Source organism: Eubalaena glacialis, chromosome 13, assembly GCF_028564815.1.
Source record: "Eubalaena glacialis isolate mEubGla1 chromosome 13, mEubGla1.1.hap2.+ XY, whole genome shotgun sequence".
NCBI lineage: Eukaryota > Metazoa > Chordata > Mammalia > Artiodactyla > Balaenidae > Eubalaena > Eubalaena glacialis.
In genome coordinates this window covers 64,902,321-64,929,986 of record NC_083728.1, presented here as the reverse complement: position 1 = coordinate 64,929,986, position 27,666 = coordinate 64,902,321, and the positions used below count along the sequence as shown (strand labels likewise).

General features: G+C 52.9%; 3 protein-coding genes across 17 annotated transcripts in view; 1 reads left to right on the top strand and 2 right to left on the bottom strand.

Moving 5' to 3' along the window:
• The window catches only part of CLEC16A (C-type lectin domain containing 16A), a 207,838-nt gene extending 205,348 nt beyond the window's left edge, over positions 1-2,490 (bottom strand). For all 8 annotated transcript variants that reach the window (XM_061209908.1, XM_061209910.1, XM_061209914.1 and 5 more), the window contains exon 1: positions 2,237-2,490. In XM_061209908.1, the coding sequence (XP_061065891.1) occupies positions 2,237-2,316 (80 nt within the window). In that variant the 5' untranslated portion in view covers positions 2,317-2,490. The remainder of the gene's footprint in view (positions 1-2,236) is intronic.
• Positions 2,491-4,563: 2,073 nt separating this feature from the next.
• DEXI (Dexi homolog) lies at positions 4,564-18,934 on the top strand. Its single transcript, XM_061209710.1, has 2 exons — positions 4,564-5,471; positions 17,030-18,934. The coding sequence occupies exon 1, from the start codon at positions 5,038-5,040 to the stop codon at positions 5,323-5,325; it is 288 nt and encodes a 95-aa protein (XP_061065693.1). The 5' UTR covers positions 4,564-5,037; the 3' UTR covers positions 5,326-5,471; positions 17,030-18,934.
• LOC133104065 (MHC class II transactivator-like) overlaps positions 18,852-27,666 on the bottom strand; it is a 43,743-nt gene continuing 34,928 nt past the window's right edge. For 6 of the 8 annotated variants that reach the window (XM_061209704.1, XM_061209707.1, XM_061209705.1 and 3 more), the window contains 6 exons: positions 27,241-27,333; positions 25,900-25,986; positions 23,394-23,477; positions 23,133-23,216; positions 22,191-22,297; positions 18,852-21,629 (listed from right to left, as the gene is read on the bottom strand). In XM_061209704.1, coding sequence (XP_061065687.1) covers positions 22,222-22,297; positions 23,133-23,216; positions 23,394-23,477; positions 25,900-25,986; positions 27,241-27,333 — 424 coding nt within the window. In that variant the 3' untranslated portion in view covers positions 18,852-21,629; positions 22,191-22,221. Of the gene's footprint in view, positions 21,925-22,190; positions 22,298-23,132; positions 23,217-23,393; positions 23,478-25,899; positions 25,987-27,240; positions 27,334-27,666 lie in introns of all 8 variants that reach the window. The other 2 variants (XM_061209701.1, XM_061209702.1) reach the window with 2 other exon arrangements.

Below are 27,666 nucleotides of genomic sequence, written 5' to 3'. Positions count from 1 at the left end.
TACTTCAAAGGAACCTGAGAAACTTTACCATTCCCTGGCTGGGCAGAGGGCGAAGATGGCCATTGGGCAGTGAGACTCAGCCAAGTTGAAAGTCTTCCCAAACTGACTTTTAGGAAATTTTACTCAAAAAGACAGTGTAATGAGTGCAAACCACTGAAGTCAAATCCTGGCTTTGACACTTCTCAGCTGTTGTCACCTTGGACAAGTGACTGAACCTCTTCGGACCTTAATTTCCAGTCTAAAAAATGGAAACAATAATATTTCTGACAACTCCTAAGACTTGTGAGGACTAAAGGAAATAACACACAGGAATTCCTTAACAAGCAGCTGGCACCGAAAATGCATTCAATAATTACTAAAGTAATTTAAAAGGGCTAGAGTCAGGCAGAGTTAGGTGAGAGCTTGCAGGTACCTGGATGCTGGCAGCAGGCCCAACCTCCTTTAGATATCCCTCCTCCCCTTCTCGGCCTCATCCACCCACTCTCTAAATTCCTGAAATCTCTAAGCCTCTCCCTTTCCCGTCCAGCTGCCCTCCCATTTAAGATTCCTGCTTCCCTACACAGCCCCATGCTTGCCCTAGGCCTCTCTCCTCCCCATGTCCTCTCTCATCACCACCTCCCAAAACCATTCCTTATTACATAATGATCCCTCCTGCCGCCCACTCTTTGAGACCCACAAACATTTATTAAACACCTGCTCCATGCTAGAAAGGACACAGCTGAGAATTACAGCCAGCCAAATGAGAAGCCCCCATCTAACTTCCCTCCCACCAACACTTTCCAGGGGCCCCTGTCTTCCTGCTACTGTTCTCTGCCCGCCCTCTCCATCCTTCTTTCCCATTAGTAATCCTGGGAGCTCCTTCTGGAAATCAGCCAATTTCTTACCACCAAAGGTTTGCCTACTCCGCCACTCTCTCCCCCCACCCCCCAACACTGTATTTTCCTCCCTGAAGTCATTCCCTCTTCAAAGGTCTCTGTTTTCCTTCACCTCCACACCCACTCCTGCAAAAAAATCCTAGGCTCTGCCTGCACGCTCTGCACCTCTCCCCGATTCATTAATTTTTTTCACTCTTTAAGTATCTATTGAGCTCCTACTGTGTGCGAGGCTCAGAACTAGATGCTGTGAATACAGCTTTGAGCTAAACAAGCCGTCTCTGCCCTCCTGGAAGTACCAGTTTAGTAGCAAACAGAAAAGCAGTAAAAAAACAAACAAACAAACAAACAAACAAAACAGGATAATTGCAGATAGTGGATATTAATCAAATGAATGAAATCAAGAGAAAGATCTAACAGAAAGGAATTGAGGCAGGGGAGGCACTTTAGGTAGGGTGGTCTGGGAAGGCCTTGCCCAGCTGATAAACACAGTTACCTTTATTGGCCACCAACTGTATAAACAGACACTGGATCGATCTCTTTCCACACACAATATTACTGAATCCTTGCACAATGTTCACCATCCCCATTTGCAGACGAGGAATCAGAGGCTCAGAGAGGTGAAACAATTTGTCCAAGGTCACACAGCCATTAAATGGTGGAATCAGGATTTGAATGCCAGTCTGACTGCAAAGCCACTCTGTGTACTCCTGCTTCCCGGGACCACCTTTGCCACCTGCCTCCCTTGGAGCTCTACTTCTGACGCTTTAGACTCCCCTAAGAAACTAGTTTGTTTTTAAATTATTGTCCTTTATTGAGCACTTGTAGAAGCTTCCAGCTTTACATACATTCTCTGACCCTACTCTCAAAACAATCGTAGAAAGCAGGTGCTCTCACTATATCCATTTTACAACTGAGGAAACTGAGGCCTAAATTCATACGCTTAAGTTCAAACCCACATCTGTCTGACTCCAGGATCCAGACCTCTGACCCGTAAGCTGTCCAGCCTAAGAAGTACCACCCCGGGGAAGCTTGGTGCCCATCGTCCGGCCCCAGCAAGAACGAAGTCTGCATCCGTAAACCGAAATCTCATCCCCTTACCTTACAGATGGGGACACTGAGACTCTAAGAAGCGGAGCGACTTGACCAAGGTCACACAGAGAGGCGCTACGGGGTCAGGGTTCGAACCCAGGCGCCCTAAGTCCAGAGCCCTAGCGCTTAACCACCGCACAGCCTTTCCCGAGCGCCTCTCTCGGCCCTCCGCCTCCGCTCTCACACTTCCCAGCGCCCCCGGCCAGGGGCTATGCGCCTCCATCCCCAAGTCCAGCCCCGCGGCCTCCCCCTTCTGCCCCCAGTACACTCACTTGAGGTGGTCCAAGGAGTGGATATTGCGGGAAGACTTGCCATGGCCCCCGCCCACCCAGCTCCGCGAGCGGCCAAACATGTCGGCGGCCCCGGCCAGTCGCTTGCCTCACGGTCTCATGCCCAAGCGGCCGAGCGGCCGGGCGCCCGCGGCGGCGGCACAAGCGGAGAAGGCAGCGGCGGAGGTGCTGAAGAGACGGCCAACCACCTCCCCCCGCCCCCCGGCCCACAGTCCAGCACTGACATTCAGCCGGAACCGGCCCTTCGACCGCCGCGCTTTACGGCGCCGTCACGAGGAACGCTGGGAAATGCAGTACTCCCGCGAGGCCCCCGCTGACAAGACTCTGCGAAGGAACTACAAGGCCCGGCGTGCATCACTCAACTTCAGGCCAGAGGCCTTGGAAAAGAGGCGGAGCGAGAGGAGGACAGTCCGCAGTATCTTAGGGATAGGCGGGAATGGGAAACCTATGGGCGGAGCCCTGAGAAATGAATCCGTGAAGATTGGGGAATAAAAGTTACCACAATATTAACAATTATTACCTTTATGATAAGAATAAGAATAGCTGTTGCTTGGCGTATGCCGCGTGCCACTGCCCTAAGCGCTTTACATATATTGTTATTTAATTCTCACAACATCCCTGTGAGGTGGGTACTACTATTATCCCCATTTTACCCAGGAGGAAACTGAATCACAGAGGGATTGACTTGCCCAAGGTCGTACAGTTAATAAAAGGCAGACCCAAGGTTCAAACCCAAGCACCCTTATTTTTATGCCCCAACAAACGAAACTTCACAAAACCGGTAACGTCCTGGTTTGTCCTCACAGCCTTTTTCTTTTCCTACTTCAATTAAAAAATAAATATTGAAAGGCCTTCAAGCAACAATGTACCAAAACTGAAAGTCCTGTACTTTCAGAGGATTTCTCTGGTCTTTGCCGAAAATCCATGCCATTTCCAAAACAACCACACTTTTAAAAATAAGGAAACACCCAGCTTCCTACACCAGCCAAGAAGATGTATCTAAATTTCTCTCCTGGATCGGGAGTGGGAAGCTCCATGGAGGCGATACTGCCCTGTTCACCATTCATTCATCCATTCATTCATTTCTACACCTCACAGTTATCTAAGGTCTACTGTGTCCCATTAACTGTGCCCAGGACAGAATTGGGCTAAGGGTTAATATTCTCCCCAGTGCCTAGCACAAGGTTTGGCATATAATAAGTGTTCAACAAATATTGTCAGAGTGAATAAATGAATGAATGAAGATTTGTTTCACCTTCAGCAGTTGGAGGGTTAATGGTTTGCTGTGTAATTCACCTAAAGGGGCAAGAGACAGTCATGGAGAAAAAAGGGCAGGTTCTGGCCTCCAAACACACACAGGCCCAGCAGCTTCCAGGGTCCTCCTGTTTCTCTGGGCCTCAATTTCCTCATCTGCAAAAATGAGTAACATACACTTCCCCATCTGGCTCCAATTAAGCAATGCCTGTAGAGCACCCAGCTCAGCGTGGCCTGAGATTTAAAGGTCTGTGGACTGCTTTGGAAGGCACCTCGGGCAAAATCAGTCTCCTGAAGGACGTACACGGGTTACCCCTGAGGAGGGGAATCAGCGAGTGGAAGAGACTCACTTTTCTGTGTACTTCTTGGTTGTATGACTGTTTAACCACGTGCACTATTATTGTTTTAAAACGTGTTTTACAAAGGAAAAACAAGAAGCAACCCTAGTGCTGCAGGTCTGACCTGCCGGGAGTTTCTTTACTCAGGTGTCACGGAACCCTATTAGGCAGATTTCCAGCTACCAAAACCCCCGGCCCGCCCCGCCGAGGGGGCAGACCTTCCAGCAGCCAGAGTTTGGAGAGATGAAGGGGTCACTGATTGATCTTCCCCACCGTGGAAAATTGCCACTTTAGGAAAGGCCAAAATTTTCAAGGTAAGGTCCACCGCCCCTGCCCCCCCGCCCCCTTTTTCAGCAGGTAAACTGAGTCCCCAAAAGGCGTGACGCCAGTACTCAAGTCCAGCCGGGTGCTGATGAAGCTCGCGGTTACCTTCAGCTTTTGTAGCCTTAGGATAAGTCTAGGTTTGAATTGTGTTCTGACTCTTTCCCCTCTGTCGCGGATTCGCAGAGCGAACTGGATTCGAGATCGGCCCTGAATCCGGAACTAGTAAAGCAACTCAGAAGCCAGCGGCTCTAGGGGCGGAGCGAGGCGGTACCCGCCCCCGGACGGCTCGGGCCAGTGAGCTCGGACGTTGGGCGAGCCAATGAGCGAGGGCAGGGGGCGGTGGGCCAATGAGCGCGGGGCTGCTCCGGAGGCGGTGCTCGGAACGCTACCAGGAGGACGACGCGGCGGTCGCAGCAATGGGTGCTGGGCCTTCAGGGGTGCGCAGGGGGCTCGGGGAACGGCCGGGCGCGGCTGAAGAGACCGTCGCCGGGAGCGGCCCTTGACGCTGAGCTGCGGTGGGGTCCCCGCAGGCGCTGCGAGGGCCCGTGAGCGGGAGCGGGGAGCATCGGAGGAGCCGGGCCGCTGCCGGCCACTTCAGGGGGGCCCGCCTGACCGCTGGGCGGATCGACAGTGCCGTGTGGGCACCTCTGGGGGTGGGGTGACCCTCCTGGCACGTTTCGGGGACCGGGGCGCCTCCGCAGGGGCCGACGCGCATCCCCAGGGGTGCACCGCCGGGGCCCAGCGCTGCCTCGGCCAACCCCGGGGCGCCCCTGGATGGCTGAGCTGCCCTCTCGCCGGCCGCCCGGGCGCCGCAGCGGCTGAGCTCGCTGGGATCGCCGGGCCGCCGCCGCCCTCGCCGCCCCCTGCATGCCCGGCGCCCGGGTCGCGGCCCACCTGGACGCGCTGGGCCCCTTGGTCCCCTCCGTGCCGCCGCCCCTGCTGCCCTCTATGTTCTACGTGGGCCTGTTCTTCGTCAATGTGCTGATCCTATACTACGCCTTCCTCATGGAGTACATCGTCCTCAACGTGGGCCTCGTATTCCTGCCCGAGGACATGGACCAGGCGCTCGTGGACCTCGGCGTGCTCTCCGACCCCGGCTCGGGCCTCTACGATGCCGACTCGGAGCTCGACGTCTTCGATGGTTACTTGGAGTAGGCCTGGCTGCTGTCCCCCGTTCTCCCCACGACCCGCAACCCTCGGCCCGGACCGGCGCACGAATCATGCCGCCGCTGCTGTTTGAGGGCACCGTCTGGCCAGGGATGGGACCCCCAGGACGAGGCCCTCTTCGGCCTCCGAGGCCTGTAAGTGCCCTCTGCGCAGGATGAGGGCGGGTTGGGGCGCTGGCGAGGAAGAGGGAGGCATCCCAAGCCGGACACACACACACCCCCCCCCCCCCACCAGGCTTCTGATTTCTCCATCCACCTCTTCCAGGTCTGTTTGGATGCCAGGAATGGCTGGACTCTTCTTAGGACCTTAGTTAGGGCAGGAAAGCTTCCCCTTAGCGAAGGTGACAGCTGTTGAAGAAGGGAAGGGAGGCAGGACCTAAGTCGCTTCTTGGTTAGCTGTAGTACCAACTGTCAAAGCCTTTGCACCCAGATCCATTTGAGACAGGCCTGTCAACTCCTCCCCCCATCCTTAACCTGTCTTGATGGTGACCTTGGCTTTTGGGGGATTCTCATTAATCCTGGAAGGATAAAGACTTGCAGTGTTAAAAGAGGTAGGCAGCCAGGCACTGATCACCTTTGTCCTGTGGCCCCTTGGGGACTGGGTGGGGACTGAGAGCAAGGGCTCCAGGCTGATGCTGTGAGAGGAGAAACCCCCTTCAGCAGAGAACCCTGTACTTCCTTTGGCCTTGGCTTGGCTGCCGTTTTGGAGTCAGATTTCAGGGTGCCGCAGCTCAAATCTTCAGGGGCTGCCAGTTTCGCAGGCTGCTTTCACAGACCAGGCCAGCTGCGGGGGGGGGGGGTTGGTGCTGGGGTGACTTTGCCTGCAGTGTTTGCAAGGCAAACTCAAGGGGCTCTTGGGCCAGAGGAAGAAGGGACCACAGGATCATTGTACTGAGGTGTTAAAGTCCTGCCTCTGAGCTGCCACCAGGAAGCTGTATCCAGCCCCACCTTGTGTGTTTCTGGGAGGGAAATGAAGATCCAGAAAGGAGGAAGATTTGGCCAAAGTCACAGCAAGGAAGAGAGGCAGCTGGACTAGATGAGAGAGGGCCTGGTGAGGGGTCATAGGACAGGAAGGAATTCCTCGGCTCAACCCCTCAGCTGGACGGTGCTAGGCACAGGTCCTGAGTGGCAGTGGCGGGGGGATACTGAGGTGGTGGGCAAGGGCTCCTTTTACTTTTTTTTTTGGCCGCTCGGCATGTGGGATGTGGGATCTTAGCTCCCTGACCAGGGATCGAACCCGTGCCCCCTGCAGTGGAAGCATGGAGTCTTAACCACTGGACCACCAGGGAAGTCACAAGGGCTCCTTTTGGAAAATGGACACTAATGTCACTCACCCCAAGCATGCTACGTTTACCCCCCTCTTCTTGCCTATCTTAGCCAAGATGGCCATAGTCAGAGGATGATGCAAGGTGGGCAGGACCCACTAGCAGTGTCAACCTGAGGGGCTGACAGTGAGATTTCTTTGAAGAAAGCTTCATTTGAGCTCAGGGAGACCTTAGCCAGGGCCAAGTGCCAGGTGGAGCATGTGTCAGCTGCTCTGCATACCTAACCAGTTGGCCTGCCTGCCTGCCATCCATCCATCAATTTGTTCTTTTATTAAACAGATATTTACTGAGTACCTAATGTGCTTGGTGGGTGAACACAGTGAACAAGACAGACTCAGCGCCAGCCCTCCTGGCACTTCGTGAGAAAGATAAGCAGGTTCCCAAACAAGGCAGTGAGATTTTTTGAGAGCTCTGAAGGCATATAAGAAGGCATGGCATCCTCTATTGTGTTCATTACTATTTTGGCACTTAGAACAGCGCCTGGCATCTAGTAGGTGCTCAATAAATGCCTGGGTAAGTGAAACAGAAGACTGGAGATGGGCTGCTTCAGACAGGGGCTTCAGAGAAGGCCTCTCTGAGGAAATGACACCTTTGAGCTGAGCCCTAAATTGATGGAAGGAGCCACATGTAAAGATGTGGAGAAAAGCTATCCAGGCAGAGGGACCCGCTAGTGCCAAGTACGTGGAGGGGGAGGGGCAGGGGAGAGAGTTGGTTCTTCCAGCAACTGAAAGGAGGCCAGTGTGACAGGAGAGCAGCCCCAGGAGAAGTCAGTGGGGTGGGCAAGGCCAGATCATGCAGGACCTGGGAGGCCCGGCCACGAGCGATGGGAAGCCATCAGAAGGTTTTAGGCAGGGGATGACACAATTCCAGTCCCATTTTGCAAAGAGGACTGGCGGTTGTGGGCAAGATGAGCCGTAGGGGCAAGTGCGGAAATAGGGAAGCCAGTTAGGAGCTGGTTAGTTGCTCAGGCCAGAGGTGATGCAGGCTTGGATGAGGCAAAGTTAGTGAAGGTGGAGAAACACACAGAGACCAAGAACACCTTTTGGAGGTAGAACCTATGGGATCTGTTCAGAACCTGTACTGAGTATTGAGCATATACCACACCTGGTTCTAGGCCCTTTGCATATTCACTCATTGGGTCATTCAACAAACGTTAGCCCTGCTCTTCTGCCAGGCCCTGGGGATTCTAAGATGAATCCCTGCCCCCAAGCCAAGCTCTTGACTTTCAGTCAGTGTAACTTGGTGAAGAAAGTCTTATTTTGTCTCTTCACCACATCAACAGAAACACTTCCCCTTCCAAATGAAAACATTGGCATACTCTGAAGCAAAAACTGAAGCCCAAATGCTTTGGCATACTTTGCAGCAAACGCTGTTTGAGCAGAAACACCAGGAAGTGTGTCTCAGGGACAACCTTGCAAAGCTCTCAAAGTGACAGGGCCTGACTCTGGCAGGTGGGGAGGCCTGGGGCTGTGGGAAATACTCGTCCCTGGAGAAATAGTGGGAACCACGCACAGCATTTCCTTGCTCAGCCCCAGATCCAAGCCACCAGATTCGGGTCGGGGAGGGGTGGCTAGCAGCAGGAAAAGCCTGTGGGAAAGATTAAAGATGATCTGACTGCACCTCCTCTCCCGGCCCCTTTGCATAAGCAGAGGAACACTGGTAGTCAAATCTCGCTCCTTCTCGCTCTTTCTCACGTAGACACAATCTGATGTTACACACAGGCCGATCCAGGAAACACTGACTAAGGGCGTGGGCACGCCAGGCACTGGGGACTGGGGTGATCTCAAGATGAAAGCTGCACTCATTTCACTCCCTCTCTTTCTCTTTTCTCTTTTTTCCACATAATTCAGTTCCTCAAACCTTTGTTGAGCACCTATTTAAGGAGGCAGTATTAGGGTCATGATGAGGAACAAAGTCCCTAGATTCAGATGACCTAGGTTCAGATCCCAATCCTTGTTGTGACCTTGGGCATGCTGCGTATCTCCCCATGTGTCAGATTCCTCTTCTATAAAGCGGGGATAATGAAAATCTACCTCGTTCTGAGGACTGAATGAGATAGATGTAAAGCTCTTAGACCGTCCCATGTATGTAAGTGATATATTAAAATTAACCACTATTATTATTAACAGTCAGACATAATGGAAAGTGTGTACACTGAGTCCCTTGTGAATGTATAAACCTGCACATACACTCATGCATGAATATTTATGTGCCACAATGAGCAAAAGAGGACTAGCTGCCTGAGTGCTGGGTGGGTCCCGGTCTGGACGACCAGGACAGACTTCCCACTCTGCCTTGCTGGCCTGGGACGCTCAAGAGACCTTTCCCACTGCCCTGTGGTCTCTAAAGGCCACCAGGCCTGGAGCCCAGGAAAGCTGCGGCTCTGTGCTCTTCCTAGAGTGTTCATCGTTGCCCAGGAGCAGGGAGTGGGGATCAGGGGCTCCCACCTTCTCGGGAGAAGGGACCGCTGGGGCTGGCCCAGGAACTGGGGAGGGTCCTCACTTCCCAGTGGTTCCGGCGTGGAGGCAGCTCAGCTGGATTGATTTGTCCTGGTTCCTGATGAAAGCAGCTGGTGCCTGCCAGCCCTCTCTTGCCACGGAGGGAGGGCTTTGGGAGAGGAGCCTCTCTGTGCTGGAAATGGAGAGACTGGAAAGCATTGCAGCCACAGTCAGCGTGGCCTGGTGGAGGCCAGATTTGGAGCTAAGGGTAACCAGACTAGTCTACTTACTACAGGGTTTCCCTGGCGTCAGGGTCCCGACTGGGCGCTACAGCTGCTCCTTCCTGATCTGCCTGCCCTGGTCCCTTGGTGCCAATCTGTGGCCTGTGCCATCAGCCGAACACCCAGGTTCGGCATATGGCTTCCCTGCTCAGAAACCCAAACCTCCCTTGGGGACAGTGGAGCTCCGGGGGGGTGGGGTCAGGGGAGCCAGGTGGGAGGCTGTGGCTGTCGTCCAGGTGAGAGACATGGTGGTAACAAGGGGAGGCATGTGCACCCCCAGGCCCAGCTGACTCTCCACCTCTGTCCTGATGTGAGGCTCCCTTGGAAGTGTGCTGGCTGCCCCTTTGGACAGGAGGAGACCCCAATCTGTGTCTCAAGACAACTGAGATGCCAGGGCTCCTGCTCCCTTGTGCCTGAGTTATGCAAACTGGAGATTTCATCCAAGGCAAACGCTCACAGCCCTTGCATCTGTTTTATTGAACGAAGAAATGAAGGGCTCCTATCAACTTGACCGTTTATATTCCTGGTTTATCTGCTGTTGTCCGCCCCGGGACTCCTGAAAGCATAGTTTGCTTTTGGGAAACCAAGATCACAATAAAAGGGACAGGCATCCTCATCCCCATCTCTCAAATAAAGGAACTGAGGCTCAGAAAGGGACAGTGAGGGGCCAGGGGTACAAAGCGAGTAAGACAGCTGTGCCTTCGGACCCAGTGCTGAGGGAGGGTGCAGGGGGCCTCCAGAGAGGGACTCCCAACCTCCATCCTTGGAACACCACTCACCTGGCTCTGCCAGGCCTGCCTCATATGTACTCTCACTCCTTTTTCTGAGGTTTTTTTTTTAAACTTTATTTTGAGATAATTTCATAATTACACAAAAGTTGCAAAGAATTCCCTTATACACTTTGCAAAAAATGCACCAATTGCGTCAATTCACATTTGCCACGTTCGCTCATGTATGCAAAATGCTCACTCTGTGCGTACATGTATATATATTTTTCTGAACCATTTTTGAAAATGGGTTGCAGACGTTATGTTCCTTTTCTCCTAAATATTTCAGTGTGTATTTCCTTAGAACAAGGACATTCACTTACATAATCACAATACAACTGTCAAAATCAGCAAATGTAACGTTGATACAATCGTATGACCAATCTAAGCTATGACTATTCAGATTGCGTCAATTGTCCCAATAGTGTCCTTTTACAATAAAAAGGGGTGGGCGGGGGTGGGGGGGAGTTGAGGTCCAGGATCCAACCCCAGATCACGCTTTGTATCACTTGTCACGTCTCTTGTGCCGTCTTCAGTCTGAACAGTCCCTCAATCTGTGTGTATCTTTCATGACATTGACATTTTTGAAGAGTACAAGTCTGGTGTTTTTTTATTTCTTTTGTTTATTTTTTGGGTGCGCTGCGTGGCATGTGGGATCTTAGTTCCCTGACCAGGGATCGAACCTGTGCCCTCTGCAGTGGAAGCGCAGAGTCTTAACCACTGGACTGCCAGGGAAGTCCAAGAGTACAAGTCTGGTATTTTGTAGATTTTCTCTCAGTTTGGGTTTGTCTGATGTTTACTCTTGAGATTAGATTCAGATGGTGCATTTTTGGCAGGAATACCACAGAGAAGTGAGTGTGTGTCCTTCTGAGTGCATCGTACTGGGGGACACGTGATGTCTGTCAGCCTCATTACTGGTGATGTTAATGCTGACCACTTGGCTAAGGTCTTGTCTGCCAGCTCTCTCCACTGCAAAGTTACTGTTCTTCCCTTTATAGTTTAAGTACACTCGTTTTAGTGCTTCCTTTTTTAAAAATCTACTTTTTGTGTGTGAATTTATTTTTAAAAGAATGTTTATGTCACTGAAAAGAGAAAACCAGCATCACTTGGCATGGATAAAAATACTAAGTGCCAAAGTCATTAACTTCTGGCCAAATACTGAAGCCAGCTAAAGGCGCAGGGCCCCTGGTTCTTTGTTAAAAAGTCAGGTTAGCAACTGTCCATGATAAACTCCGGCACCAAAGTGAAGCTTTCTTGTCCGAGTAATCATAAAGATTGGCTAAGAACCGAAAAGCCAATCACTAGCTCACTGGGTGTGTCTCAGTGTTATCTCAGGCCATCTCCATGTACCCCCTAAGACTGGTGCTTCGAGGCTTTGAAGTCGGACAGACTTGGGTTTAAATCCCAGCTCCACCAACACCTTGGACAAGTGACTTCACCTCCCCAAGCCTCAGTTTCCTTCTCTGTAAAATGGGGAGGATAGTAGTTAGTACCTGCTGAAGGGCTCGTGCACATTAGATGAGATGCTGATGGTCGCGTAGTCGGTTCTTAATGATGCCATCGGTGTTGGTGGTGTGTCAGACCCAGAGGGAGCTTGGCCCGGGAAGCCTTCCCCTTTCTCAGGCCCCCTTCCTCTGTGTGAGGGCCAATTACCAAGGAGGGTGTGTCTGTGTGGGCAGCCTTCGAAGGAGCCCGAGGGCCGTGATAACTGGTGCCTGGGGGCCCAGGTGATGCTGGTGCCCCCATAGCTGTCAGACCCTGCCCCAAGCCTGGGGGTGGCTGGGAGCTGGTTCCAGTTTCAGTCACCCCCAAAGGGGCAGGCTCCACTCCTGGGAGTCCTTCCTGACAGGGGACTTAGCTTCCCCTGAGCGTCACCCCATGAAGCAGGCAGCACAGCGCTCATTAGCTCCGTTAGACAGGGCGGAAAACTGAGGCTAGGGGAGGTTCAGGGACTTGCCCTAGATACCAAGCTGTGAGGTGGACGAGTGGGGCCTCCTGGCCACACTCCCACTGCTTCCCTGAGTGAGGTCCTCAGGTGTCCTCAGGTCACAGGCATCCCCGGGAGGCAGTGAATACGCCAAAGCCTAGTGCGACCCACCTGTCGGTGTCCTGCCCCTTCTTGGGCACTTGCTACCTTTCCCTTTTGAGCAGAGAAACCAGGCCCAGGCTCCCTTTTTGCAGGCCAGTGGTATCTGGCTAGAGTTAGTGGTTTCATTTTCATCATTTGTTTTTAGTGTTGCTTTCTGTTTATGATAAATGATACTGTTTTTTATTCATGATAGTGACATAAAGATTCCTTTTAAAATTTTGGAGTTTGAGGAAAAAAGTGCCTTGACTTAAAATACTAAATAAATAGGAGTCCAGGTGGTTCTTGGCTGTGACAGGACTCACGAAGGTGTTGGGCAGATGCTGCCCTTCAGGAGGCCTCACTGAGTCTGGGGCGCAGGCCAGCTGGAGACACGTACTGGACCAAGAATCTTCACAGAACCCACGGCTGCGGAGCATCAACAGCTGACATATAATCCGGAAACTCTGGAGAAACCGGCCAGGACACTGGCTTCCATCAGGAACCTGGACCCAGGCAGCCAGGCAGCATCTCCTTTCCCACCCCTTCAGGCCACGCGCTTGTCAGCCGGACAAGGCAGAGGCCTTCCTGTTGCGTGGCCCGGCGCTGAGACGGCAATGGGGACAGTGGGCAGATCATAGCTGGGTGACATCTGTTTTTAGCCACTTTAATTGGCTGGTTGGTACGTTGAGAAAGAGGAATAGCAGTGGGCATCCAGCAGGCAAGGTCTTTGGAGGAGGAAAGGGTTGCCCCTTTCAGAAGGCCCCCTGCACTGAGGAGACCCCCCCCCCGCCCCCGCCCTGTGTGTTCTCTAGCTGGGACCAGGTGGGGACACGGAGGGGAGGGGCCATGTGTGCCGGGTATTGCAGGCATTCCACCAACACAATTTCATATAATCCTCGTAACAGACAGCCAGATGAAGTAGGCATTTTTTCAGATGGGGACACAGCCCCAGAGAGATGAGGTGACTTGCCTGAGGTCACACAGCTAGGAAGGGGCAGAGCCAGAATGACTCGAGATGGGCCAATTCCAGACCTTGCCCTGGCTACCCCATAGGAGCAGGACAGTGGGACGGCCCAACTGCAAAAAGAATCCTCTTCCAGCAGGTCCAGAGCATCATCCCACCAGCACCTTTAAGACACAAGGTCATTTTCTCCCTTAAGCCAAATCAAACTAGGCAGCATCTCCACAGAGGTATCCAGCTGAGACATTGCTTCTTAAAATGGATCAAGTGCCCAACTGTCATTCGGATGACAGACCAGTCAGCCAGCCACTCCTTCGGTCCAGCTCTGGGGAGTGGCCTGGAATGAAAGGTTACAGTTCAGAAAGAAAGAAAAAACAGCCAAAGCCAATAGCTGGTGAGTCATGCTCTAAGGATGTTAGGAGGTTGGAGAACCCACTGCCTGGACTCTTAAGCAGCAGCCTCAGGATGCTTCTCAGCCCGGGGCTTCTGATGCCCAAGGAAAGAGATGAACTAGATGCTGAGAGGAACTGAGATAGACGTTGCTCAGACCACGGAGGTTCAAACCCTGGCTCTGCCATTTATGAGCTGTGTGACATTGCTCAGTCACAAGCGTAACCTCTCTGAGCCCCATCTGAAATTCAGGGATGATGGTCCTCCTTGGCCCTGCCTCCTAGGGTTGTTTTGAGGAATAAATGAGCTAAGCCATGAGTTAAAGCAGATAGTACAAGGTAAGCACAGGTGCTTGATAAATGTCAGCTGGTTTGCTATGAGACCAGACCTGCAAGTCAAAGGAACAAAGGGATTGACCTTTAACAGCCATGGTGTGTGGCACAGAGGAGAGGACCCAGGACATCCTCCAGCCACAGATACAGAGGCCTGGGGCCACATCTCTGTCCTCAGTGTGCTGTGTGGCTTAGGGCAGGTCACCGCCCTCTCTGGGCCCCCTCATTCTCTGTGCAGTGACCAGCTCAGATCAGGGTCTCCCAAACCTCATATGACACCATCAACAGTTTTTGCTCTATCTGCTCGTTGCCTGAACTGTTATTTATGCAGTTATTGTCTTTAAACCGGAGGCTTTTTTTAAAAGTGAAATTAATGATGTGGAAAAAGAGGAACTTTATAGTATTACTATCAGGAGTGGAAAACTGGCATCATTCGCCATAAATAGAAGGTGACCCTACAGATAAACAATGAGAACAAGAGGGCGTTAGTGAATTCCAGCTGGAGCCAGCACCTGCAAGGCTCTGCTCCTGTTCCGATCGGAGGTTAGCACGTGTGACAGAGTCGCGCCAGCCAGACTGATGCTTGCCTGGGACTCAACGCTGTTTGCTATCACGAGCACTGGGAGGGGAGTGAGTCCCTGTTCCAAGGGGTGGTCCCATGTTCTCTAACAGCCCTTCTGCCCAAGTCTGAGATGGGCTCAAGTACCATCCCCTGCCTTGGAGAGTGCACAGTGAGCCCTGGTAATGCTGTATCGGAATAAACAGTTCTGCTCCAGTTTCCTGGATGCCAGGGCTCTTGGGAGCACCACTGCTGACCCCAACAGGGAACCCCAGAGTCTCCTTGGAGGAGGGAGGTCAGCAAAAGGTGGGCTCCTGGCAGGACAGGAGGGGAACCCACAAACACCTTTCTAGAGGGCCGAGCTCTCCGATGCTCTGGTTTAGCCCCGGCTTCCCCTCCTGCCTACCAGGTCCAGTGGGGAGACCGGATGGGGCCCAAGGATGAGAGGACTTGCATGTGTCATCAGTGGGAGCTGAGGAAGATCTCTGAGTAGTGGAAGGGCATGTTCCTAGCTGACCCTAGGAGATGAATCTGGCAGAGGACACAAGAAATTTGGCCCCTGCTCACCTCTCCAGCCATGTCTTCCCCATGGCCAGCCTTCAACCCCTTACTCTCCACCCCAAACCAAACTACAGGAGGTTCCACGACCTGGTCACCAGCCCTCCCTCTACCTGGCGTGTCCTTCATGCACAGCCTTCCCCAAACCCTGGGCTCCATCCATCTCCTGTGCTTCTTCCTGGCGTCAGTGTGTTAACTTGGGCTAAAATTGCTCACTAGATTGTGTGTCAAAGGCAGAGGCTGCACTCATCTCACGGTCCCCAGCACTCAGCTCAGGACATGGCACACAGGAGGTATGAGATTATGTAGTGTTTAAGATCTCCAGTAGGACAAAGCCCTGGAGAGCTGAGCATCCTTAGACAAGTTTCTTACCCTCTCTGAACCTTAGTGTCTTCATCTGTAAAATGGAATCATTATAGTACCTAACTCCTGGGGTGTTAGGAGGCTTGAACGAAATGGCCTTTGTAATGCTCCATCTCAGGCATGCTCTCCGGGGAGCAGACCCTGGGACCCTGGGACAAGGATTCAAGTGCAAATTGTTTACTTGGGAGGTGATCCCAGGAACTACTGGTGGGGAGGGGGGCAGTGAGACAGGGAAGGGATGTGTCATCTAGCAGGTTACCACCGCAGCCCTGGGCTCAGTCCTGCTCAGGACCTCTGGGAACCAGTGTAGATGGAGAATATGCCTCAGAGTCATCCCAGCTGCTGGGTGAGAGATCTGGGGTATTGATCCACCAGCTTTCTGGCCATCACTGGTTGGAAGGCAGCTGTGGGGAGTTCTGCCTGCACTTGCAGCTTGGGGCCCAAGCAGACTCTAGAGGTGGAGAGGCCTCAGGCAAGGAGGGGTGTCCCTGCAGGTGGAAGCTGCCAGGTCAGTCTGCCTCGGGAGGGTGAGTGGAGGAAATGGGGTGAGGCACCCATGCTCTGCCTGGGGCTTGTGGCACCCAGTAAAAGCTCAGGAAGTGGTAGCTGCCCCGACTGTGATTGTTTGCATCGCTGTCACTAGTCCACTGCCAGCCCTGCTTGTCACAGTTATGCAGCCTTAGACAGGTCACTTGGCTTCTCTGAACCTCTGTTTCTTAGCCTATAAAATGGGGAGATTCATGGTTCTCAGTGGAAGCAGTTCTGCCCCGTTGGGTGGCCCCTGGAAATGGGGTGAGGGGGCATTTTTAGTTGTCACAGGGACTGGGAATGCTACTGCCACTTAGCAGTCAGCGACCAGGGATGCTGCTAAACCTCCTGCAGTGCCCAGAACGGGGTCACCCCCGCCCCCACCTCATCAGAGAATTGTCCTGCCCCGAATATCAGCAGCGCCTGATGAACAATAATACATGTTGTGTTTAATGTATAAGTTTTATCTGATGCTCGATGACATTTGCCGAAGTAGTCTGAGCTGGCAGAGGTGAGGCTCAGAACTGGGGTGGGACTTGTGGGGGCTGTAGGGAGGGTGGGCGTGGGAATACGAGATGCTGCAAACATATTAGCACCCGGCTGGACCTAGAGAGAGAAAGGGACAGTAAGTGAGGACCTGCAGGGAGCCAGGCACTGGGGATGATGCCGTGTCCTGGGAGAACGAGCCAAGTGGGGCTGCTGAGTAGCTTGGCTGTGGCCACAGCCTTCCTGTAGGCTGCGAAGCATTTTCCGGGCAAGGTGGGAGCTGCCGCCAAGCCCTGCCCACTCCCCAGAGCTGACTCAGCTGCCCTAGAGCTCAAGTAAGCCAGCAGACCCCGGGTGACCCTGGAGCAGGCTGCCCTCCTTCCTCAGGTCCCAGGATCCCCCTCCTGGGGGTTATCTCCCAAGATATTGACAGTCCTTCCTCTCCCAGGTGAAATTGCACCGCTTCTCCTGCCTAGGGTACTTAGAAATCAGACACATTCATAAAAAAATTTTAATAAAAAATTATAGGACAACACCCCCAGCCTGAGGTTTCTGGTGGTTCCCCAAATTCGAGCCTCCAATTGGGTGGTGGGGCGGTGCTTCTGTGCTGGTAACACCCCTTTGTCCCTCTTGTTAGGCCTGCTCCCCTCGAAAGCCCTGTGCCAACAGAGAGGTGCCCGTCCAGACCCAGGATGGTGGGACAGAGAGATTGAGACTGGGTGCCGAGGTCCAGAAGGCACGTGCCCCTGCCCAAAGGGTAAGGCAGGGGTGCCCGGAGACCTTGCCCGCCTGCAGCGTCACGCAAACGGCCTTGCCTTGGCTTCCGAGCTTTCGCCGTTGCAATGGATGTTTACAGGAACCCAGCCAGAGTCTGCCTCCCTGCTCTTCACCCCCGACTGCATCTGCTTCTCCCACTTAACCTTCGGAGCGGACACTTCACACACAAAAGCGACTCCCAGCTCTGTTTGATGCCAGTGGAGCTCTAAGCCCATCGGGGTTTGGCCCGAGGCCGGGCTTAGATGCAGCAACTGTTTCAGAGAGTGACTCAGAAGGAAAAGAAGAACACCTGGGGGCCGAGGGTGGGGTTTTGACTCATTCATTTCAAATTGTTTGCTCTCCATCAAGTTGCCAGAACTGATACATTGCAACGGGGACAGCGCTCCTCCAGCCAGAAATATTTTTCGAAAATGTGAGTGGTATGAATACTTGACTTCGATAAACCTGTAAAAGCAATACTTAGGAGGCTAACTTCTTTCAATTAAAAAAATGTATGTAACTCCAACCCCTGGGGCCCTGCGGAGGTGGGGGGTGTTTGTTTTGTTCTTTTCCTTTGAGATTCCAGAAAGGAGTCCTTACGCAGAACCTCATGGTTGACAAAGGGCAGAAGGGTCAGGGCCTCCCCAGTTGGAGATCCAGTGGGGTTTGGAGAGTCTGTCCAAGCTGCGTTGGTGTCGGAGTCCCAACCCGGCCCCCTCCCGGCTTCCACGAGCCTGACAAGCCAGGGCCCACCTTGGTTGTGGTGGGAAAGGCCTGGCGGCCAAGCTGAAAATCAGGCCTGAATCCCAGAGCAGTGGGAGGTGGGGATCCCCCGTGCTGGGCACACGGTAGACCTCCCCTAAAGATGAGGGGAGTGGGCGGGTGAGGGAAGGAGCAAACGAACGACTGAAGTTGGGTCCACGTGCAGTAATTCTCCCCAGTTTGCAGAACAGCTGATGCTTTTCAAAGTACCTTCACGTATATACTGTGTTGAACAAGGAATGGGTGGTCAGCTCCATTCTACAGGTGAGGAGACCAAGGTGTGGGAGAGGAAAGGTCCGGGAGAACTCAAGAGAAGGCAGTTACATACCACCTGTCTTCATGTGATTCTAAGAAGGGTTGCTAAGAAATGTGAACGGAAGACATTCAAGAAAAAGGGGAGTGGGAGAAGGGAGACATTTCTTTGGGAGAGAGGCCTGAGGGGAAAGGCAAGGGTTTAAAAGGTGCATGGCCTTGAAGTCCACTGAACGTGGAATCATGCCGTCAATGGACAGTGTGACTCCAGACGTCATCTGCCTTGATTCCTCTGGGCATCACTTCTCCCACCCAGCAAATGGGGAGCAATTCCAGCACCCGGTGCCTATGCCTGCAGAGTGACCCTCCAGAGAAGTCAGAAGTGGAGTTTGTATCTTGACTCCCTCTTTTATAGGAGTGTGACCTTAGGCAAGTCACATCTGTGAAATGGGGACAGTCATTTACCCACCTCATAAGATGATTTTGTGTTAACGACAGAGGTGCCCCTCTGGGCAGACACTGCTCCACACCAGGACTCACAGCTTGGCAAGCAGAGCCCAGACTGGATTGCAGCCCCCATTTGCTCCCTTGTCCAGGCGCCTTGTGCAGTGCACAGACTGCCCAACCACACCCGACAGCCCTGCCCAGGGATTTTTTTTAATTTACTAAAATGCAAGATTTAACAGAGCAGGGACCTTGAGCATTTTATTGAGTACACCACGGTGTCACTATATATTTGTGGCATGAATACAGCAAATAAAGAAAGCAAAGTTGTGGTGAGGATTACTCGTTCATTCCACAAACATTTATTGAGCCCTTACTATGTGCAGGCACCTTGCTGGGTGCAGAGGGTGCCTCTGCACAGCAGTGAACAAACAGACAGGTTACCTGCCCTCTTGGAGCTCACATCCTAGGACAAGAGCAGACAAATAAGTGTGAAAAAGATAAACTAGTGACGGGATAGGCCGGGGGAGGGGTGTCCGCGTTTACTACTGTCCTGAGGAGCTGTCCTTTAAACTGAGTCCTGCAGGCCGTGTGAAGAGCTGGGAGAACATTCCAGGCAGAGGTGAGAATGAAACACACGCATGTGTGTAACAATGACAGCCCACACGCAGGGAACTGGATGCCAGGCTCTTGTTCTCAGCATATTTGCTCATCGAATCTCTACGTAACCCCGTGAAGAAGGTACTGTGATTATGCCCATTTTACGCATGAGGAGACTGAGGCACAGAGAAGTAATTTGCACAAGTGAGTGGTGAGCTGGACACTGAGCCCAAGCAGTCTAGCTCTAGAGTCTGAGATGCTTGACCCTACACCGTGGTCCCTCTTGATAAGGGGGGTGGGGGGGCTCAGCACGGTGCCTGGCACAAAGTAATAATACTTGCTAATATTTATTGAGCACTTACTGTGTCCCTTGTGCTGTGATAAGCACTTTACATGTATCAACTCATTTAATAAGTGGTAGCTATCATTTAAAGTCTTTACTATGAATAATTATAGCCTCTGACCTCATTTTATCACCTCTGAACAGACCAAAAGCAGTGGGGACAGTTGTGCCCACCCTGCCTGGCTGAAGGGTGCAGTAGATGCCTGGATCAGAAGGAGACTGTCTTCCTGTGGCTGCACAAGTGGGAGTTCTGGGGACTCTACAAGGTCCACAAATGCAGGCACACCCTGAGGGGTGATGGCCCAGCTACAAGGCCTGATGCCCTGAGCCACTGGACCAAGGCGGAAGGCACTACCTTTCTGCCAGGATTGCCAGCGGGGCAGCGGGGTCAGAATCCCTCTGACCCTCCCGACCCCCAACACCCACTTACTGGGAAGAGGAGGAGAGTTTGAGGAACCAGGCATCAGGGCTGGCGCACTGGGGCACAGGCAGCTCCCACAGCCACCAGCAGAGGGCCAGGTTGTCCCAGATCAGGGCTTCTGACCGAGCCAGCCGTGCCCCAGTGAAAAACAACAGCAGCCGACCTGGCAGCTCTCTGTGTAGACAGCAAAGCTGCCAAGTCCCTTCCAGGCTTGCCGTGGCCAGGGCCGGATTCCAGCTCAGCTAAGAAACGACTCCCAGGGTAGAGCAGAGGATCAGAGACAGAGGAAAACACTCTGCAAGGCTCACGGTGCTTCAGCCTTGCTGACCCCCAAATAACGAATTTTCCAATGAAGGGTAGGAAGCCATAGAGAAAATCCTTTCCCGAAAGACAGGACTTGAGCCGAAGTGGACTCTGCTGTGTGTGTTGGGCTGAGGGGGGTGGGGAGGGCAAGAGAGCAAGGGCCTCCGTCAACTGGCCATAGAATGTGGCAGAAGTGATGCTGTGTGACAGCTTCTAAAGCTGGGTTACAGAAAGGGCAGGGCTGTTCGCCATGGTCTCGGTCTCCTCTGCCCCCACAACCTCTCTTCCTCTTGGGGTGATCACCCTTCAACGCAGCCACCATGCTGTGAGGAAGCCCAAACTAGCCCACAGGGAGAGTCCCCCTGCCACTTCCTTAGAGGAACCAAGGCCCCAGCCACCGGGCAGCATCGGGTGCCAGACATACGCATGACTGAGCCTCCAGACAACCCCAGCTGACACTGAGTGGGGCAGAGACAAGCCGTCCCCGCCAAGCCCTGCCCGAAGGACAGGTGTGTGAGCAGAATAAATGTGTGTGCTGTTTTCAGCCACTGCGTTTTGGGGTGGTTTGGGATGCATTAGCTAGCCGGAGGAGTGGGCATCCAAAATGGTCATCACGGTATAACCTCAAACACAGGACCTGCCCGTGGGATTAAATGAGCCATTTAACATGTAGTGAAAAAAGACACAGGAAATGAAGGAAAAAAGGCAGATGTGGTTCCAGCCCATCGCCCCTCCCCCCCTCCGTTAGTGTACCATCAGCTCTTCTCCTGCTAAGGTCCAGTGTGTCTGGCCAGGCCTAGATTTGGCCTCGGCAAACAAAGTTAGTGCAAACCAGTGAGTCCCAGAGACAGAAGGCAGCTGCCGTAGAATCCCAGCCTGTCATGGTTTGGGAAATCAGCAGGCAGGGGATGGTCGCTGGTATGCTCAGAGCGTGCCCTTTAGGAGAGCAGCGTGGAGCAGTGCTTTCTCCCCGGGGCAGCAGGGACCTGGGCAGGTGGGGGTGTGGCCTCTTCGTCCCTCTCTCTGGCCTGGCCACAGCTGTCTGCAGTGTCCTGCAGGGAATGCCTCAGGGCTCTTGGGTACACAGCAGCTGCCACCAGGCACCGGCCCATCTGCCAGGGCTGCAGTGGCTGAGCAGGGCTGACATCAACCTGCTCCCCGAAGGAGCCTAGGGCCGGGCCTGGGTCTGTTCGCAGAGCAGGCCATGGGTCCTTTCCGCAGCTGGGCGGGGGCCGACTCTGAGCCGCCAGGGCTGGGCACCAGGACGCCGAGGCTCACGGGAAACAGCCCAAGAAGAGCTGTGTCCACAAATAACCAGGTCAGGGTCCAGCACGGTCAGTGTCCTTGGAGAACAGGCTGTGAGAGGTCAGGATGGGTGGAGATCAGGCAGCTTTAGGACAGGGCAGTTCAACACATGGATAAAGTGTGGTCGAGATTGGGGATGGGAGGGATGGTAGGAATGGAGGAGGGGGATGTCCCAGGTCGCGGGAGCATGGAAGTGAGGGGACAGTCATCCGCACAGAGAGAGGCAGGAAACTGGTAGAGCAAATTCCTATGAAAACAATGCCGGGCATCGGGGCAGCCGACAGGTTGAAACAGCAGCCGGGATGGCTGGGGCGTCCTCGAAGGCAGACCTTCCCAATGCTGAGGGCTGTGGGACGTGCACAGCTGACCCACCTGTCCTTCCCCGGGTCCCATGCCTGCCCACAGGGAGGATCCTCAGAGCCCAAGTCCTCAAAGCCTTTAGAAGACACCCCACCGAGCCCAGCACAGGGGGATACGGGGTGGGCCCAGATGGCACATGGTCCAGGAGTTGTCACCCAGCTCCCACCTGCTGCCCCACCCACCTTTTATGGATTCTGACTTCACAGGACACTGTCCCCAGGGACCCCCGTGGTTCTCCCCTTCCAAGCTCACCTCAGTTACCTTGTCCCCGGCACAGCCTGGATCATCTCAGGATGATCCTTGAGTCCAGCTGCTGCAGGTGTTCCTGGACGCCAAAAGGGATGGTGGGCGTCCACATCCTGTGATGGGGGCATGGCACACAGAGGTTAGAGGAGAGGGGGTGGCCCCAACGCAAGCTGCCCCCAAATCCCTCCTCCCACCTAGCCTAGTGTGGGGTCATGGGGACACCAGAGGCCTAGGAGCCCCAAGACCCCTTTTTAAAAGCTGATTCTGCCGCTGACTTGCTGTGTGATCTCAAAAAGGTTAACCTATCTGTGCCTTATTCTCCTCATCTGCAAAATGGGTCTTACAAGAGCCACCCTACCCCTCCTAGAAGATATGAGTGATTATATAGACGAATGTGCTTTGAAAGACAATAAAGTACAGTACTGGACAGTAGACATCATAGTGATATAATAATAAATAAGTTTCAACCATATGAAATTGCCAGGTGTGTAGGTCAAAAATGGTTGAATATAAGCAATTTCATATTGTTCAGCCTAGTATATAGAACATTTTTGTGTACCAGATACTCTTCTGAGTATATTGACAAATTTAAACCCCACAATTTAAATATAAATATTTAAATAGGGGGTAAATATTATTGTCACTCCCATTTTACAGACGAAGAAACTGAGGCCAGGGACTTCCCTGGTGGTCCAGTGGTTAGGACTTGGCGCTCTCACTGTTGAGGGCCCAGGTTCAATCCCTGGTCCGGGAACTAAGATCCCGCAAGCCATGCAGTGTTGCCAAAAGAAAAAAAAAAAGAAGAAGAAGAAAGGAAACTGAGTCCAGAGGGTTGATGTGTCTGCTTGCCCAAGGTTGAACGCTGGTAAGGGGCAGAGCGGGATTTGAGCTCAGGGCTCACAAGGTGAACCACACACTGACTCTCCCTCCACCACTGCTGAGACTTACGCCAGCTTCTCCACATGAGGGCACTTTCTCAGGCTGGCAGTGAGCTGCTGGGCCCCGGCAGCTGTGAACTTGTTGTACTGGACACTGGGAAGAGAAACCCATTGTGGATCCTGGCCCTGGTGACCAACAAGCCCCAGACCAAAGTCATCACCACCCTCTCGACAACCAGACCTCAGCCCAGCCCTTCCCATGATGCCAGCAGGAGACCCTGGTCCTCCCAAGTCCAGGCCCCACCCCCACTGCCCAGGCTCCCACACTCACTCCAGCACCCGGAGGGACACCATGTCTGGAAGCACGTGTGCCAGGCTCTCAGCTCCCACGTCGCAGATGCAGTTATTGTACAAGCTGCCGGAGACAGAGGTCAGGGCAGGGGCCGGGGGTGCTGGGGGGTCAGGGCCCAGGGGGAGCCACACCCAGCCGGGATTACTGCCCCATTTAACAAGAGGGGGAAACTGAGGCTCAGGGAGTTGAGGCTGCTTCTCTGTGGTCACTCAGTGAGTCTAGGGAAGCAGCAAGACTAAGTGGAGGTAGCTTCCCATCTGAGACAGCTCAAGTTCAAATCCCAGCTCTGTGGCTTGCTGCCTGTCTGATCTTCGGCGAGTTACTCAGCTCCCCTGTGATTCAGTTTGCTCCTCCATAAAATGGGCATGATAGAGTAATTGTGGGGAGGAGTAAATGAGTTAATGTTGGTAAAACACCCAGAACAGGGCCCGACATGTGGAATGAACTACATGTTAACTATGGTTATTATACCTCCCAAGGGGGTTTGTGAGGGTTATACAAGTTACTGTGGGGGGGTGGGGCAGCATCGGGGATAGCAGGAGAGAGAGAAACCCAGAGTCACTGGGCAGGCTCGGGTTTCTATAGTATATTCAGTCACCATCAGCAGTGTCAGAAATAGCATGACAGGTGTCGCTGGTGCCAACTTAAGCTGTACCTTCCTTGACGGGCGTCCTTTTAACAAGCCAGGTGCAGCCACGGTTCTAATTTCAAGGCCGTGACTTTGCCTTGACTCAGCCTCAGAGCAACACTGCAGGGCTGCATGTAAAAGCAGCAAGTCTACACTGCAGCAAAGTGGATTCAAGCTAAACTCCAGGAACCCCTGATGTCATGGGTTGGCCGGTACCCGGGCAGGAACCAGGTAGGGGTTTTACAATCCCTTCCTGGGATGGATCTTAGAACCAGGAGGCCCTTCCTCACCCACAGGAAGAGGATTCTTCCCATATTTCATTGATGCCAAGATGTACATGTTCACATTTGAAAATCATTGCGATCAGCATAATCAATGGATGTCATTTAATTAGCAGCGTTTTGTCCTCTTAATGGTGTCTTACAAACGGAAGGCATCTTACAGTCCATAAAATATGAGGTTTCTTTTTTTTTTTGGCCATGCTGCGCAGCTTGCAGGATCTCAGTTCCCCGACCAGGGACTGAACCCAGGCCACAGCAGTGAAAGCCCGGAATCCTAACCACTAGGCCACCAGGGAACTCCCAATATGAGGTTTCTTAAAGTGTCAATCAGATCACATATCACCCCCACATGCCCCACCTGCTTCTCCATTCACAATGGAAAAGCCCCCAACCACTCTCCTGGCCTGCAAGGGTCTCCCTGCATGATCTGGCCTTCCCTGACCTCTCCCACCTTATCTCCCACCCTCTGTCCCTCATTCCCTATAGCCAGCCACAGAGGCCCCCCTTCTGGCCCTCAAAGACCCAACCTCTTTCCCACCTCAGGGGTTTTGCCTCTGCTGTTTCCTCTCCCTGGAATGCTTTTCCCTCAGAGCATCCCACAGAAGGGGGAGGGTCACCTCCTCAGGGGTCTCCTGACCTCCCTGGTGAATTCAGTACTCCCTATTGTACACTCTGGACCCTTTGTTAGTTTCCTCATTCCCAGCATGAATCAGCGTTTTAAACATTTTGTTTATGCACGTGCTTACTTATTTATTATGCAAGGAACTTGAGAGCAAGACCCACCTTGGTTTTGTTCATAGCTGTATCTCTAGTTTCTAGCACAGGTTCTGGCCCATGGTTGATATTAGAGAATATTAGATACCCTCACAACTCTAGGGCGTGCCAATCACATAGACTACAAACTGCACAGCACACAACCTATGCAGCTGCACTCAGGGACCCTGGCTGGAAGGATAATGGGCTGGAAGGACCCATTAGTCCCGGGGAACCACCAGGCACCAGGCTGGAAGTAAGCAAAAGCAAGAATGTGCTATTCCAAGGCCGGCCAGAAGGTGACAGTGTAGGCACGGACTGCTGTGTGCGTGACAAGAGCCAGCCAAGGCTACCTGTGCATAGTCAGTATTCTAGAAACCACCCCGGACTCCAGAAAAGGCCCAGTCCTGCCATGCCCTGGGGAAAGAGGACCAAGATTTATTAAGCACCAGAGCCAGGCATTGCACCAAGCGCTTTCCATAGGCTATTGGGATGGTACCCATTTTCCAGATGAGGAAACAGAGGCTTGGGATGAGTAAGTGACTTGCCCAGAGTTTGCCAGATGCCCTTCCCCAGGGGCTGCTAATCTTGTTCAGGGCGGTGGCATCACCCAACTCCAGGTGTGTGTGTTCATGTTGGATTTTAGGTCGGCGCCCCCCACTCCCTACCCCCACCAAGTTGTGCAACACTGATGTGGTAGAACAGTCTGTAGTGATTGCTTTCAGGGTCCCAGTGTTCGACCTTACAGCTGGCCCCAAGGGGGTTCTCTGCCCGCCCTCCAGCCCACCAGCTCAGCACCTGACCAATAGAGGGCCCCACTCACCTCAGCCTGAGGAGGGACGCAGCCAGCAAGGGCAGGGCCTCGGCCAGCTTGCAGGCACCCAAGTCAGTGATGTTGTTCTGGGACAAACTGCAGGAGTACAACAAGGGGAGGGCTCAGGGCCAAACCTGAATGCCCCTCCCCATCCATGTCCATCACCCCAGGCTCCGGCAGGGCTGGGAACCCCTGCTTCCTCACAGGGCATCCCAGGGCAGCAAGCACAAGACATTCTACCTGGATGAGAGTCGTGGGTGCTGAACTGTGTGAGGGCGCTATGGGTAGACTTGGGCTAAATCAGTAAAACGATGCAGTCACGTCCTGAGGCTGAGTGGGATGATGGGGGTGAGGATGCAGATGAGACAGAGATCGCGCTCCCCCCACACTTGTTTTATGATTTTATAGCAGCCATTCTTTTCCCTTTGGACCATTTTTCAGCACTGTCATTATATAAGGGTTTACATTATTTGTTTAATGATGTGGACTCCACGAGGTGAGGGGTCGAGTCTGTTTTGTTCATTACTCTATCCCTGTGCCTACAGCCGTGCCAAGCACATAGTAGGTGCTTAGAAAATGTTTAAGTGGGGTTAAAAAAGGAAGGAAGGAAAGGTAGGAGAGAGAGGGAAATGGAGGGAGGGAGGAAGGATGTAAGGAAGGACGAAGGGAGGGAAATCTAGCTTATTCACACTGTTTCCTTAAACACTATAAATTACTTAATAAGTCTCAGTGTCCTACCATCAAGGAAATCCCTAAGTGAATTCTGGTGAGTTCTGTGGCTGCCCTGATCGTGGCTGTGGAGTAGAGTGTGGGTAGATTTTGATGATCCCTCTAGGTTCAGTAAAAAATCATGTTGACCCTCCTGCATCATATCCATCTGCTATTTCCCAAACCCAGAACAGTTTTTTTTAATAGAAATTCACTATTTTGATAATAATGTTTTACTGATAAATCCTAATCTATCTCTCCTGTCTCACCTCCCCAGTCTTTCTCTCACTAAACATTGCTCACATTCATTACTGTACACTTCATAATTATGGATGCTTGTTTGCTTGATTACTGCGTCTCCTCCCTAGAAGATCCCTGAGGTCAGGGGCTCTGCTTTGTTTAAAGCTGGGTCTCCAGGGCCTTGAATGGTGTCTGCACATAGTAAGTGCTTCTTACGTATTTGTTGATTAAATGAATAAATGATTGGTTGAATGGCTGGTTAAAGAAATGATTGAATGAATGAATGAATGAATGGGTGGATGATTAAACGAATGCACGATTGAATGGATGAGTGAATGAAAGAATAAAAAAGCTGGACTTTGGGGACAAATGCAGCAGGAAGGGCAGGCCCAGCGCACTCACTTGAGTGTCTCCAGGGCCTTCAGCTGAGGGAAGGTGGCCGAGAGCTGGGCGACACCCTCATCCCCGATCTTGTTCTCGCTCAGCGAGTCCAGGCTGCAGATGGAATCAGATGGGGGGCCATCAGCCAGCACCCTGGAGGCCACCTGACCCTCCCCCACCCTCCGACCCAGCAGCGGCCTCCTCCCATGCTCCCACCCCTGGACACACCATGGCCAGATGCAGCTGCAGCTCTGAGCATTTGAGAGCAAATCTTCATCACCTGGGACTGCCAGGCCAACAAGTGGACGAGGCGCTAACTACCCATGGACCTGAGTCACTGTTTTCCTTCCTGGCAGCCCCATGAGCTGGGACAACTTCCTTAACCTCTAGAGACCTCAGTTGTACAATGGGATCATGTTCCCCGACCCTGCCTCCCCATGGGATTGC

Bases quoted from the DNA above. Each gene is read 5' to 3' on its own strand.
- DEXI (XM_061209710.1), top strand. From the start codon at position 5,038: ATGCCCGGCGCCCGGGTCGCGGCCCACCTGGACGCGCTGGGCCCCTTG.